General features: G+C 44.1%; 1 protein-coding gene across 1 annotated transcript in view; it reads left to right on the top strand.

Annotated features, from left to right (window-relative positions):
• PPM1E (protein phosphatase, Mg2+/Mn2+ dependent 1E) overlaps positions 1-16,296 on the top strand; it is a 332,607-nt gene that overhangs the window by 298,245 nt on the left and 18,066 nt on the right. Inside the window, exons 5-6 of the mRNA XM_075336300.1 lie at positions 3,751-3,894; positions 9,986-10,079. Of these exons, the coding sequence (XP_075192415.1) occupies positions 3,751-3,894; positions 9,986-10,079 (238 nt within the window). The remainder of the gene's footprint in view (positions 1-3,750; positions 3,895-9,985; positions 10,080-16,296) is intronic.

Raw genomic sequence — 16,296 nt, 5'->3', positions numbered from 1 at the left:
CCCAACTGGTGGAGGGCTGCAGTGATAGTTGACTTTGTGCAACTTTCTCCCATCTCCCTACTGCATCTCTGGAGCTCAGCCACAGTGATCCTGGGGTTCTTCTTTACGTCTCTCACCAAGGCTGTGAGTAAGTGGAGAAAGAGACAGAATTAGCTGATGAGACATTTACAAAGTTTCTTATATTCACCTATCATATTGATTTATGTACAAAGTTTGTGGAAAGTAGAGTTTCCATTTAAGGAAAACAAATTGTAATTCAGATTTATAATAATTTGACTTTTTAATCTGTATTTTTTTATTCGGTACTAAATAATGAATTTCACTGCATTTGTACACATTACTTTGTATTTTTAGATAGGTTTTGCTGTTGTAGTGGAGAAATAGATGGAGCTTCTAGAAATGGCAGGTAATCATTCATCTGAATAGACATTTGCAATAGATCCATTTCGAGGAGATCTGTATACTTGCACAGTATTGAACAGCTTGATGATTTCATGTGCACAAGCAGTGAATTGCTTTCCTGAATTGATATAACTGGCATGGGATGGGGGAGGGGTTATCTGTAACATTATTCTGTGCACGCGCAATATTCTCTCAGATTGGAGCAGATGTGCATGTGACACCATAATATCTATCACAGTGACATGAAACTCAAGGTGACATTGGACAGAAACAAAACAGCATTGAGCTATCAGTATACTCAAAGACGATGTGCCTCGAACCTCACCAGCTGTGTCCAAAGGAAAGGAGCCCAGTAGTATTATATCAACCACATTTGGAGAATGATAATAATTAATAATATTTCTTTATTGTCTCAGACTTCTCTCTGGATCTTGGACATTTTTTGATGACATATGTATAGCGTAATCTTGTCGTAAACATGGCATTGTATTACAGGACTGGAATTCAATACATAGCCATATACATATGGCACCCCAATACATTATTCATCAAATTTTCCCCAATAATGTAATCCTCAGTTATGAGTTGAGTTTACCCATATCCCTTTCTTATATCCATATCTCTTGGTTGAAGTTCATAGACATAAGTATTATTACAACTATAATACAGTCTACGAAGGCTGTCAATAAAAAATGATCCTGCTTTGTGATTTCTACTATAAACAGAAGCCATGAAGAAGTAAACAGGTATACAGTGAACTGTATAATTATTTATCCTACATAATATTACATTATTTATGCTGTTCGATTTTCATATATTTCACATTCGGACATCTTTAATATAATATAGACACTCATGAGTAATTGAAATTTTGTACAAGTGTAATTCTTTAACGAGAATCTATTAACATGTTTCATCTACAAAACTATTTATTATGCATGTATCGCTTTCAAAGATCGGTTCAGCAATACCTTTACATGGCCAGCCTGTTATTTCATTACTGAGAAATCAGCATTTGACTTGATACGCAAATGAGGCTGAAGAGTTAAGGCCCCGTCACACTAAGCAACATCGCTAGCAACATCGCTGCTAACGAACAACTTTTGTGACGTTGCTAGCGATGTTGCTGTGTGTGACATCCAGCAACAACCTGGCCCCTGCTGTGAGGTCGTTGGTTGTTGCTGAATGTCCTGGGCCATTTTTTAGTTGTTGCTGTCCCGCTGTGAAGCACACATCGCTGTGTGTGACAGCGAGACAGCAACAACTAAATGTGCAGGCAGCAGGAGCCGGCTTCTGCGGAGGCTGGTAACCAATGTAAACAGCGGGTAACCAAGAAGCCCTGTCCTTGGTTACCCGATATTTACCTTTGTTACCAGCCTCCGCCGCTCTCACTGTCAGTGCCGGCTCCTGCTCTGTGCACATGTAGCTGCAGCACACATCGGGTTAATTAACCCGATGTGTGCTGTAACTAGGAGAGCAAGGAGCCAGTGCTAAGCAGTGTGCGCTGCTCCCTGCTCTGTGCACATTTAGCTGCAGCACACATCGGGTAATTAACCCGATGTGTGCTGTAACTAGGAGAGCAGGGAGCCAGCGCTCAGTGTGCGCTGCTCCCTGCTCTCTGCACGTGCGGTGGTAACCAAGGTAAATATCGGGTTGGTTACCCGATATTTACCTTAGTTACCAAGCGCAGCATCTTCCACGCGGCGCTGGGGGCTTGTCACTGGTTGCTGGTGAGCTCACCAGCAACTTGTGTAGCGACGCTCCAGCGATCCCTGCCAGGTCAGGTTGCTGGTGGGATCGCTGGAGCGTCGCAGTGTGACATCTCACCAGCAACCTCCTAGCAACTTACCAGTGATCCCTATCGTTGTTGGGATCGCTGGTAAGTTGCTTAGTGTGACTGGACCTTTAAGGCCCAGTCACACTAAACAACTTACCAGCTATCCCAACAACGATCTAACCTGATAGGGATCGCTGGTAAGTTGCTAGGAGGTTGCTGGTGAGATGTCACACTGCGACGCTCCAGCGATCCCACCAGCAACCTGACCTGGCAGGGATCGCTGGAGCGTGGCTACACGAGTTGCTGGTGAGCTCATCAGCAACCAGTGACCAGCCCCCAGCCAGCAGCGCCGCGTTGAAGATGCTGCGCTTGGTAACTAAGGTAAATATCGGGTAACCAACCCGATATTTACCTTGGTTACCAGCGCACGCAGCTACACGTGCAGAGAGCAGGGAGCAGCGCACACCGCTTAGCGCCTGCTTTCCTAGTTACAGCACACATCTGGTTAATTACCCGATGTGTGCTGCAGCTACATGTGCACAGAGCAGAGAGCAGCGCACACCGCTTAGCGCTGGCTCCCTGCTCTCCTAGTTACGGCACACATGGGGTTAATTACCCGATGTGTACTCTGCTACACGTGCAAGAAGCAGGAGCCGGCACTGACAGTGAGAGCGGAGGAGGCTGGTAACGAAGGTAAATATCGGGTAACCAAGGACAGGGCTTCTTGGTTACCCGATGTTTACTGTGGTTACCAGTGTCCGCAGAAGCCGGCTCCTGCTCCCTGCACATTTAGTTGTTGCTGTCTCGCTGTCACACACAGCAATCTGTGCTTCACAGCGGGACAGCAACAACTAAAAAATGGCCCAGGACATTCAGCAACAACCAACGACCTCACAGCAGGGGCCAGGTTGTTGCTGGATGTCACACTAAGCAACATCGCTAGCAACATCGCTGTTACATCACAAAAGTTGTTCGTTAGCAGCGATGTTGCTAGCGATGTTGCTTAGTGTGACGGGGCCTTTATTTGTAGCTCTATTCCTTGTCTAGTGCCAACTCCACCTACCAGACTGACAGCCTCTATGATGTGTGTCTTCAAGCAAAGGAGCCATCAGTCAAGCAAGAGGAGGCGGTGCTGGGTAGGAATAGAGCTGGAGTGACAGAGGCTTCAGAACTACAGCCTCATTTGCATATCAGTTCTAATGCTGACTTCTCAGGTGCGTACGGAACATATAACGGTATAGTTGGACTTTTCTTTGACAGAGCTAAATGTGCATTTAAATTGTTTGGGGGGTGGTGAAATCCTGTTGACAGACTCCTCTTAATTGCTTCATATGTTTGATATGTTGAAGCCATAATATACACAGTAGTGAGAGGTGTCATGTCTCCATGATCATTTCTAAACTAAGAGGAATGGAAACATAGAAGAGTGGTGTTGTGGGAACAGAAGTTGTGTGTTAGAACTCTTTTCATAAAAGCACTTTAATTAATCGTGTGCATCAATTTCAGTTCACTCTGAGATTTTTTTGTTGTATAGTGTACTATATATATACATTTTCCTATTTATACCCTAGAACCTGCGTTGCGGCACAACTGGTGTGGTGATCTTCATCCGCGGCAACATGCTGCATGTGGCCTGGTTGGGAGACTCCCAAGTGATGCTAGTACGAAGGGGACAAGCTGTGGAATTAATGAAGCCACATAAACCTGACAGAGAGGTGAGGACAATGGAACTAGCACAGTAATCTTTTTCTGATGTGTATTGTTGGTATGTCACCAAATGAAGCAAATACAGCAAGCAGAATTGGATCATTGTTATCATTACTGAGGAACTTAAAGGCCCCTTTACACACTGAGACTTTCTAGCGATCCCACCAGCGATCCCAACCTGGCCGGGATCGCTACAAAGTCTATGGTGAGCTGTCAAACAGGCAGACCTGGCCAACGACGCAACAGCGATCCGGACCTGCAGAACGACCTAGCTAGTCATTGGGGACGTTGTAAAGCAGCTTTTTGAAAGGGAAGTCACTGTAAAGTCCCCTTTACACACTGAGACTTTCTAGCGATCATGCTGCACAGCGGGAAACAAAGGACCAAAGAATGGTCCTGAACGATTTGTAGCGATCAGCAACTTCACAGCAGGGGCCAGGTCGTTGATGTGTTTCACACACTGCAATGTCGCTGGGGAGGTCGCTATAACGTCACAAAAACGGTGACGTTACAGCGATGTCGTTTGCGATGTTGCAGTGTGTAAAGCCACCTTAACAGGAACCTGTCTGAAACTTTTATCCCCTAAGGGGTACTTCTCACATAGCGAGATCGCTAGCGAGATCGCTGCTGAGTCACGGTTTTTGTGACGCACCAGTGACCTCATTAGCGATCTCGCTGTGTGTGACATTGAGCAGCAATCTGACCCCTGCTGTGAAATCGCTGCTCGTTACACACAGTGCTGGTTCATTTTTTGGACGTTGCTCTCCAGCTGTGAAGCACACATCCATCGCTGTGTTTGACAGCGAGAGAGCAACGATCTGAATGTGCAGGGAGCCGATGTTTGGAAGCTGCGGATGCTGGTAACCAAGGTAAACATCGGGTAACCAAGCGAAACGCTGTGCTTGGTTACCCGATATTTACCTTGGTTACTACCGTCCGCCGCTCTCAGGCTGCCAGTGCCGGCTTCCTGCACACGTAGCCAGAGTACACATTGGGTAAATAAGCAAAGCGGTTTGCTTATTAACCCGATGTGTACTCTGGCTACGAGTGCAGGAAGCCAGCGCTAAGCGGTGTGCGCTGGTAACCAAGGTAAATATCGGGTAACCAAGCTTGGTTACCCGATATTTACCTTAGTTACCAAGCGCAGCAGCGCTTCCACGCGTCGCTGGGGGCTGGTCACTGGTCGTTGGTGAGATCTGCCTGATTGACAGCTCACCAGCGACCATGTAGTGACGCACCAGCGATCCTGACCAGGTTAGTTCGCTGGTGGGATCGCTGGAGCGTCGCTAAAGTGTGACGGTACCCTAAAACCATTAACATGATTATGTAGCCCTTTAAAAGATAAGATTGTGGTGTGATGATGCACAGATAGCTTCTTAGCTTCACGCTGTATTTTCTATCTAGTAGCACACTTTCCTGACTGACTGAGAGATTGTTTGTTTAGGTACACGTCCACTGACCTGTCAATCCGCCAGGGGACGTAACTGCTAGGTAGGAAATACAGTGTGAGCCTGAGTAGTTGGATGTGCATCGTCACACCGCAGTTTACATCCAGACACAACTTTATTTCTAGCTTGTAGAGCAGTGCTTTGCGGTCATAGAGGGATTGGCTGGCTTACCTTTTAACAATTTATTGACATATGACATACTGGTACTTCATATGCTGGCTCACAGACTTTGATATAAACTTGCACGCCAAGCCTGCATTTCTCCCGGAAAATGATGGCTGATTTAATCGGTCATTATGTGCCTTTAACAGTATTTAACCTATACCGCTGTCAATCTCTGATAGCGGCATTTAACACAGGGTAGCAGTGGGGGTGCGTCATTCCATGTGCCCATCGGTGCGCTCCTGACTTGATCGCAGCCATGACAGCCAGGGATTAGCTGAAGACCCCGTGCCGTTTATTACAATACTCCTATGAAAGCCAGTGTTTAGCTGGCATTCATGGGAGATGGTGATTTTTACTATACATAGTAGTGCTGATCCACTCCTATGTATAGCACAAGTGATCAGATGACCGCCGCTTCAAGTTCCCTAAACGAGGACTATGCAATATAGTAAAAAAAAAAATAAATCCTTGATTCATCACTTTTATATGGCTGGAGCTTTCAAAGCTATTTTTTTGCATGTCTTCAATGATTCTGTACTTTTAACCCCTTAACGACCGCGGGCCGTAAAATTACGTCCTTGCGGTCATAAAGTTACTGCCCGCGGTCTGCCGGCAGCATCATGCTGCGATCGGCACACATCTCAGCTGATTTTCACAGCTGAGATGTGTGCCTGCTAGGCACGAGCAGAATCGTTATCTGCTCGTGCCGTTTAACCCCTTATATGGCGCTGTCAATATGTGACAGCGCCATTATAAGCGCGATCGCGGTAAAGTTTTACTTACCGCCCGATACCGGAAGTCACGTGACGCGATCACGTGACTTCCGATAGTTGTCATGGTAGCACAGGGTCATGTGATGACTCCTGTACTACATCTGACTTGCTTTCGCTTCCGCTGTGCCAGCGGCACAGCAAAAGAGAAAGAGAGCGTATCTGCTGTTTACAGCCTTGTAGCTGTGATCAGCAGATACTGCAGAGCGATCGGATTGCTGATCGCAATAGCCCCCTAGGGGGACTAGTAAAATAAAAAAAAAAGTTAAAAGAAAAGTTTTAAAAAATAAAAAAAAACAAAAAAACCTAAAAGTTCAAATCACCCCCCATTCGCCCCATTGAAAATTAAAGGGTTAAAAAAATAAAAAATATACACACATTTGGTATTGCCGTGTTCAGAAACGCCCGATCTATCAAAATATAAAATCAATTAATCTGATCAGTATACGGCGTAGCGGCAAAAAAATTCCAAACGCCAAAACGACGTTTTTTTGTTGCCACAACTTTTGCGCAAAATGCAATAAGAGGTGATCAAAACGTAGCATCTGCGTAAAAATGGTACCGTTAAAAACGTCAGCTCGAGACGCAAAAAATAAGCCATCACTGAGCCATAGATCTCGAAAAATGAGAACGCTACGGGTCACGGAATATGGCGTAAAACGTGCGCCACTTTTTTCGGACAAACGTCTGATTTTGTTTTAACCCCTTATTTAAAAGTAAACCTATACATGTTTGGTGTCTACGAACTCGCACTGACCTGAGGCATCACACCCACACATCAGTTTTACCATATAGTGAACACAGTGAAAAAAATATCTCAAAAACCATAGTGCTATCGCACTTTTTTGCCATTTTTCTGCATTTGGAATTTTTTTTGCCGTTTTCCAGTACACTATATGGTAAAACTGATGGTTTCACTTAAAAGTACAGCTCGTTCCGCAAAAAATGAGCCCTCACATGACAATATTGACTGAAAAATAAAAAAGTTACGTCTCTCAGAAAAAGAATGGCGAAAAAAAAACGGAAAGCGAAAAATCGGCCGGTCGTGAAGGGGTTAATATTTTGATTTTGGTACTAATTAGAATTAAAGGACCCATTGAAAAAATATGCAGTTAAAATAGCATTGCATACACAACATGGTGACATTCCATAGATAAGGGCCATGCTCTAGTCCCTGCCTCACATTTCGCAACTGTTTCGCAAATGTCACTAAACATTCAGAGATTGCCTGCCAATCACATTAATGCTGTAGCCATTTTGACTACTGGCACTACTTTGATTGTCTGGCCACATTGCATCATCGGGTCTTATATGAGACGAGTGCGGTGCTCAGCAGATTGCCGATCAGTAAGAGTTGTAGGAGGTACAGCCTAGATTAGAGCAGGCATATAGGCAGAGTTGTGCACTTGCACCATTTAGTGCCTTTCATGTGACACTAAAGGATGTTTTTAGGCTGGTTTAATTAAATAAATAAATAATTAAAAAAAAAAACGTCATGGGGTCCCCCATATTTGATCACCAGCCAAGGTAAAGGAGACAGATGGGGGTTAATGTTATCAGGCTGTTAAGGTCCATGGTTATTTGGCCCTTCCAACCCTAAAAATAGCAGCCATCCCAGAATTGGCGCTTCCATTATTTCTCCCCGACTCTTCCTGATCGCCCTGATACTGTGGTAATTGGGATAATAGATTAATGCGGTTAATATCAGCTGTGTAATGTCAGCTGGCATCAAGCACAGGGGTTAGTAATGAAGAGGAGTCTGAGACATCCCGATTATTAACCCAGTAAGTGTACAGTTAAAAAACTCACACACATAAGATATAAATAATTTGTTTGAATAAAGACTCTCCCACACATTCCCTCATTCACCATATTTTTAAAAAAAACAAAACCACAAGATAAATATGAAGGTTCAACGTAATCCATTATGGAGTGGTCCTACTACGTGCTCTGAATCTGTTCTCCAACCTATAGAGCCTTGTTCAGAGAAAGAGGCTCCATAGGTCACTCCAGGTCAGCACCACATGTTAGTGACATCATCGTGCAAGAGAAATTCTGGGTCTGGCGGTGACTGGGAGTAACCGCTGTAGACAATCCTGTTCAATGCCTGATCAAGAACTTTTCACGCGCTGTAACTCAGTGAAATCATCACGTTTAAGAAGTTCCGGGTCTGGCACTGACCGGGAAGGACTTATGGAGCAGCAGCAGCACCTCATGTAGAAATGGCCTCTTTAGTGAGGCTGCCTAACAATTTTAGAAGCACAGAGTTAGGCTTTGATGTACTGTATGTATTAAGTATTTATTATGTCTTCTTTTATAGAGCCAATGTATTGTACAGCACTTTACAGACATTATCATCATCACTGTTCCCCTTTGAGGCTCACAATCTAAATTCCCTATCAGTATGTCTTTAAGTATGAGAACAGTTCCAAAGAAAGGCAAACTCCATGCAGATGTTGTCCTTGGTGGGTGGGATTTGAATCCAGGACCCCAGTGCTGCTATAAAACAGTTGTAGCCACCATACTGCAATGTTTTGCCTCTATTGTATCTCTTCTGTGCTGCTGATTTCCTGCAATAGAAAGTTGTTCTAACAGATATGTAATCACTTCAGTTCGAGTGCCATCACTCCAAAGTGATCAGAACAAGAGAAAATAAAATAACATGCTAGTTCATCCCAGCAGGACATTACTAAAGGGACAATGCACATGGTGCACATACTTTATCTGGATACTGAACACAATTTACATTTACAGTCATGGCCAAAAGTGTTGGCACCCTTGAAATTGTTCCAGAAAATTAAGTAATTGCAATTTTGTGCAGCCAATTTGGGGTTTTTGTGTGAAATTATGTCTAGTTTGCCTTTATTCATTTTTTTTGTGGTGTTCCAATACACACAAAGGAAATAAACATGTGTATAACAAACCATGTAATTGTAAATATTTTCCTGGGAGAAATATTTTATTCTGTGGAACAATTTCTAGGGTGCTAACACTTTTGGCAATTACTATATATGTTTGTCTATATTGTTAACCAGGTTTGACATGCTGACCGCAATGCCCGGACTGACTGCTAGTCTTCAGACCTGACTTACAGTCTCATACGTATCTATTGGGTCCCCTTCACATGTACGTGTTTCCAGTACTTGTGGCACGCATTTATCAGCCCCTGTACCCATTAGAACCTAAGATGATCTTCACGTCTGTGTTTTCATATGACCTGTGTGCCTGTGTGAACCACATGGAGACATGGCGTTTTTTTCCAGTAGCATGATTGACGAGGGCCAATACAAGTCTATGGCTCTGTGAAAAACAGGTACAGCACATGAATGGCATCTGTGCACCATCCGTGTACCGTCTGTCTGCTGTATGTGTTTAACATTACAAAGTATAGGAGAAGCTTTGTAATTTCATTCTTTCTTTATCCATGCTGGAAAAACACTGATGGAAAACACGCTTTTCACATATGTTTTATACGCCCATGTGAAGGGGACCTTAGGGTGTAAGCTCAGGTTGTAAAACCCGCATACAGTCTGGCCAATGTGGTCTGTATATGAATCGTAAAATATGCTCATGTGGACCAGGCCTTACTTAGACTTTTTATGTGAAACTGTTGCAATGGTTTTATATATCCCTCAGATCACTGCTGTTTGGTTTCAATAAGATAATAAATCATTTCTCACTCAACAAAACTTACACATTTTTTTATATATATATAGGATGAAAAACATCGTATTGAGGCTCTTGGAGGTTGCGTGGTCTGGTTTGGTGCATGGAGGGTTAACGGAAGCCTGTCTGTCTCTAGAGCTATTGGTAGGAGATTGACTTTAATTAATTCTTTCCTCTTTTCTTTGTCTCCTTGTGGCCCTGATTTTAATTAAGTGTTTGATGATCTCAGACATACAGAAATCTAAGGAAACATGAAACAGAAGATAAATTATACTGGGAAATCCAAATTCATCTCACCTAGGATGCAATTAAGTTGCAGGAGCCCTAGACTCTTAACTAAACTGAATAATGTATTTGATATGCGAACATTCTGGGCTCTTCCGACTGTACTATATATGCCAAATAAGAAGATCTATCAATATAAATACAGTTAGGTCCAGAAATATTTGGACAGTGACCGAATTTTTGTCATTTTGGCTCAGCATGCCACTATTTTTTATTTAAAATGAAACAAAATGTTAATTTTTAATACTTTGTAGAGAATCCTTTGCAGGAATGGCTGCCTTAAGTCGGGAAGCTATGGCTGTCAATAAAGGCTGGGTTTCCTCTTTTGTGATGATTTGCCAGGCCTTTACTGCAGCTGACTTAAGTTATTGCTTGTTTTAGGTCTTTCTGGCTTATGTTTTGTCTTAAGCTTGTGAAATATATGCTTGATAGTGATGGGATCTGGTGATTCGCTCAGCCATTGCAGAATATTCCACTTCTTTTGCCTTAAGCTCATAGGTTACTTTTGCGCTATCTTTTTGGTCATTGTCCATCTGTACTGTGAAGTTCTGTCCAATCAATGCTGCAAATGCCACGGCAGAAATCAGCTCCAGACCTTTTATCTACTTAATTGATGATGATTTAATGGAGGAATAACCCATGTAGCCAATTAAGGGGCTTTTGAGATAATTGTCCAACTACTTTTAGTCCCTTGAAAAAGAGGCAGCTACATATTAAAGAGCTGTAACTCCTAAACCTTACTCCAATTAGAATGTGAATACCCTCAAATTAAATATGAGAGTCTGCACTTTAAGCCCATATTGATTATATAACTGTATCTTGAATATGTTTTGGTAAACAGCTAAAATGCCAAAACTTGTGCTACTGTCAAAATATTTGTGGACCTAACTGTACATGAGTACATTTTTGCAGCGACATTATTTGCAATCTCTTTTTTCTAAAGCTCCCTATACACATTAGACTAATGTTGGCCTCATTTGCTGATATCGACAAGTTCGTTTGACACTATATTATGTGTGGGAGCGGCGGCCAGCTGTCGATTGAATGTCAAAGAAGATGTCAATCTGGCATATCTGAATGTATTGTTCTCCCAGAGATAAGTGACTGTCAGAGATGTATCTCAGTGGCTTTCTCATAAAGAACAAAGAATTGTTTTGCTGATTGAGCATTTCTGTGTATGGGAGTGATGGCCAAGATGGCTGTCGGACAATCAACCAAAGCATTGATCCTCCAACAGTACATGGGGACCTTAATTTGGGCCCACTAAAGTTAGTATACTATAAAAAGCTGTGTTAAGGTTGTTCAATTTAAAAAATGTAATATTATATGTTTTCCATTAGTTTTAGTATAGTGGGTAACAGTATATTATTTTCCTATAAAAGACCATAGGGACATCAAGGGAATATCTGTTCACAACCATTGCTTATATGGACCTCAAACATATACTTCTCAGGGAAGTCCATGTTATTGTTCAGGTTTGGCCACCTGAACAAAAATTAAAAAGGAAAAAAGAAGCAAAATGGGAATGAAAGCAAAATAATTATACTTACCAAGTTTCCGTGTGGCTATCACACTGCCTCCAGGTCCGCTCATTAAATCTTATGAATGTTCACTGCCTCCTCCACCCACAGTCTGTGACAGCGTCTGTGATTGGATGCAGTTAGACTGTGCCCCCAGTTTCTGTGCCAGCATCTGTGCTTGGTTGCCTTCACACTAGTTGTATGGGTCCCCAATTTGGAGTGTAAAAATAAATAATTTGGAAAAAAGTGGCGTAGGATCCCCCATATTTTGATACCCAGCGCAGGTATAGCAGACACATAATCTAATGGATGCTCCAATTCTAGGGCAGGTGCGGGCTGCTATTTTTAGGCTGGAGAGGGCCCAATAACCATGGTTCTACCCAGCCTGAGAATTCCAGCCCCAACCTGTGTGCTTTATTTTGGCTGTGTATCAAAATACGGTGGAGCCTACATGGCTTTTTTAAATTATTAAAATAAATAATTTAAAAAAAAGCATGGGGTCCCCCCAGTTTTGATATCCAGCCAAGATAAAGCAGACAGCTGGGGGTTAGAATTTTCCGGCTGGGGAGGCAAAGGGTTATTGGGCCCTGTCCAGCTTAATAATCTCAACACACAGCTGCCCTAGAATTGGCACATTCATTAGATGTGCCAATCCTGGTGCTTACCCCACTCATTACGATTGCCCTGCTGCTGTGGCAGTGGGGTAATAAGGGGTTAATGACAGCTCTAATTTGTAAAAAAAATCACAGCTCCCATAAAGCCCTAGATTAGTAATGGAAAGGGGTTAATGAGTCCCCCCAATACCAACCATGTAAGTAAAAAGAAATAAACACAAACACAGAGAAAAATGCTTTAAAAAACAAGCAAACACCCTCTTTCTCCAATTTATTAACTCCCTCACATACCCCTGTAGGTCTGACGTAATCCACAGGCACGAGGTTCCACAATGATCCTGGCTCTGCTACATTCTGAGGTCGCAGTGCACTGTCACATTAGAAAATATGACCGATCATTGTGCCGTCCGGAAAACACTGACAGACCTGCAGCTGTGAAACAAATGACTTCACCTGAGGTCACAGCTGGCTGTTCCCACGGTACGCCAGCTGTGAACTGACGTGAATTCACCTGAGGTAAACTCTATGAACTCACCTGAGGTAAACTCATTGAACTCACCTCAGGTGAAGTCATTGAACTCAATGCTGGATTACTGAATTAGGCTATGTGCGAATCTGCATCTCCTGGCAGAAAAATGCACCGAAAACGCGTGAAAAATGCATTGCATTTTTGATGCATTTTTATGCCAGGAGATGCAGATTTGGTGCAAAAATCTCTGCAACCAAATACTCAACATGCACATATAGCCTAATTTGGTAATCCGGCATTGAGTTCAGTTAGTTCACTTGAGGTCAAAGCTGGGGTTCTCATGGCACCCCAGCTGTGACCTCAGGTAAACGCATTGAACTCCCCTCAGATGAACTTTATGTGCTGAGTATGTGGTTGTCGAAATTTCTGCACAAAGTCTGCATCTCCTGGCAGAAAAACGCACCAAAAATGCGTAAAAAACGCATCACATTTTTGGTATGTTTTTTTGCCAGAAGATGCAAATTTAGTGCAGAAATGTCTGCAACCAAATACTTAACGTTCGCACATAGCCTAATCCAGTAATCCGGCTTTGAGTTCAATGACTTTACCTTAGGAAACAGCTGGGGTTCCCATGGTATCCCAGCTGTGACGTCAGGTGAACTCATTGAACTCACCTCAGGTGAACTCATTGAACTCAATGCCAGATTACCGGATTAGCCTATGTGCGCATGTTGATTATTTAGTTGCAGATATTTCTGCACCAAATCTGCATCTCCTGGCACAAAAAGGCACCAAAAACCACAATTCGTTTTTGGTGGATTTTTCTTCCAGGATATGCAGATTTGGTGTACAATTTTCTGCAACCAAATACTCAACGTGTGCACATAGCCTAATCCAGTAGTCCGGCATTGATTTCGGTGAGTTCACATGAGGATACAGCTGGGGTACCTTGGGAACAGCCAGTTGTAACCTCAGGTAAACCTCACAGCTGCGTCTCAGTCAGTGTGTCTTGGACACCGCAGTGATCTGTCATGTTTTTTTATGTGACTGTGCACTGCAACCTCAGGATATAGCAGAGCTGGGATTGTCATGGGACGTCAAGTCTGTGGATTACATTGGACCTGCAGGTGTGTTTTGGGGGTTAATAAATTGGAGGAAGAAGGTGCTTTTTGTTCTTTTTTAAAGAAAGGATTTTTCTTTGTATTTTCAGTTAAGTGCCAAGATTGACACATCTAATGGATGCACACATTCTGGTGCTAATGCGGGCTGCTATTTTTAGGCTGGGGAGGGCCCAATAACAATGTGCTTTCCCAGCCTGAGAATACCAGCCCCCAGCTGTCTGCTTTATCTTGGCTAGGTATCAAATTTAGGGGGGACCCCACACCTTTTTTACATTATTTATTTCAATAAATTAAAAAAAACGTTGTATTGAGTCAACCGTATTTTGATAAACATCCAACATTAATCACACAGCTGGGGGTTGAAGCCTCCAGCTGTCTGCTATATCGGCACTGGTTATCAAAATACAATGGACCCCACGTCATTTTTCCAATTTTTTTTTTTTTTACACTCCACTTCGGGGACCCAGACAGTGTGAAGCAACCAATCACAGATACCGGTACAAAGGGTGGGGGCACAGTCTGACTGCAACCAATCACAGTGAGTGGGGCTGCAGTGAATATCCATAAGATTTAATGAGCGGACCCTGAAGCAGTGTAACAGCCGTGCGGTTCGACGCTCGATACATATAATTGCCCTGCTTTGCAGACCTCTATCCCTTACTGTCGCCATTTCATAGCATTAAAGTTCAGGTCCTCATACTCTTATACAGGATCGGACTGGGGTGTGAGGGGCCTACCAGGGAAATTGCCTCTAGGGGCCCACACTATAGCTACTGTAAACGTTTTTATTACTTGTACATTTTCGGCTTCTCTCAGTATAATGTGAGCCTATTAGCAAACTCTACAGTGCGCATAGAGCCCTGTCCCGTGCCTGCAGATAGCACAGGATTTCTTGTAGCCTCTTATTTATTGCAGTTTATTACACTGTGGGTACAGGATAATGACACTGACACTGGGGGTACAGGATAATGACACGGACACTGGGGGTACAAGATAATGACACTGACACTGGGGGTACAGGATACTGACACTGGGGGTACAGGTTAATGACACTGACACTGGGGGTACAGGATAATGACACTGACACTGGGGGTACAGGATAATCACACTGACACTGGGGCTACAGGATAATGACACTGACACTGGAGGTACAGGATAATGACACTGACACTGGAGGTACAGGATAATGACACTGACACTGGGGGTACAGGATAATGACACTGACACTGGGGTAACAGTATAATGACACTGACACTGGGGGTACAGGATAATGACACTGACACTGGGGGTACAGGATAATGATACTGACACTGGGGGTACAGGATAATGACACTGACACTGGGGGTACAGAATAATGACACTGACACTGGGGGTACAGGATAATGACACTGACACTGGGGGTGCAGGATAATGACCCTGACACTGGGGGTACAGGATAATGACACTGACACTGGGGGTAGCAATGGGCCCCCCAGCCTTGTGTTCTGTAGCAATGGGCCCCCCAGCCTTGTGTACTCTAGCAATGGGCCCCCCAGCCTTGTGTCCTCTAGCAATGGACCCCCAGCCTTGTGTACTCTAGCAATGGGCCTCTCTTCCTGTCCCCTATTATGCCATTGTTCACACACAGACACACACACATGTTCTCACCTGTCCTCCGTTCCTGCGCTGTCCTTACCTTACCAGTCTGCAGGCTCATGGACCCCTCCATGATCTCGTCTGGTGTACGGAGTCGCCGCTGCAGGATGCCATCATGGCTTTACTGCAGTTAAATGCTTTGCGGCGCCGTAAAGCATTTAACTGCAGTAAAGCAATGAAGTCACCTGCAGCGGCGGCTCCGTGCACCGGACAGGTCACTGAGGGGGTCTGTGGCTTGCGGTCTGGAGCACCGCGGGAACAAAGGTGAACAGGTGAGAATGATTTATTTTTTTTTTTCTTTGGCTCCTTCTGAGCGCTTACCTCTGCAGCCCTGCGTGTCCTCTCCTCTGCTGCTCCGGCGGCGACAGTGTGATGACGGCCGCTGTGTCGGTGCGGGGCTGAGCAGCTCCACCGCCTCCTGTCACCGGCCGCACTGTTCACATGTACGCGCGTCTGAAGGATGCACGTACATTTGAATAGCGCGCGGTGCAGGACCTACGGTGAGTCACATGACTGTCTGTGATGTCACCACAGGTCCTTCTGCACCCGCAAAAACTGCAGCGATAGTACAGAACTTGTGCTATTGCTGCAGTTTGTAATTGAAAGGCTGGGGGCCCTCAGAGCGTGGGAGGGGGGCCCATCAGAGCGTGGGGGCCCTGCCCAGTCTGCCGCACATAGCTCTGGCCGTGAAAAACCGGCGGCCCTGCGGCGCTGTAC

This window comes from Anomaloglossus baeobatrachus, chromosome 2, assembly GCF_048569485.1.
Source record: "Anomaloglossus baeobatrachus isolate aAnoBae1 chromosome 2, aAnoBae1.hap1, whole genome shotgun sequence".
Lineage (NCBI taxonomy): Eukaryota > Metazoa > Chordata > Amphibia > Anura > Aromobatidae > Anomaloglossus > Anomaloglossus baeobatrachus.
This window is presented reverse-complemented; position numbering and strand designations above follow the sequence as displayed.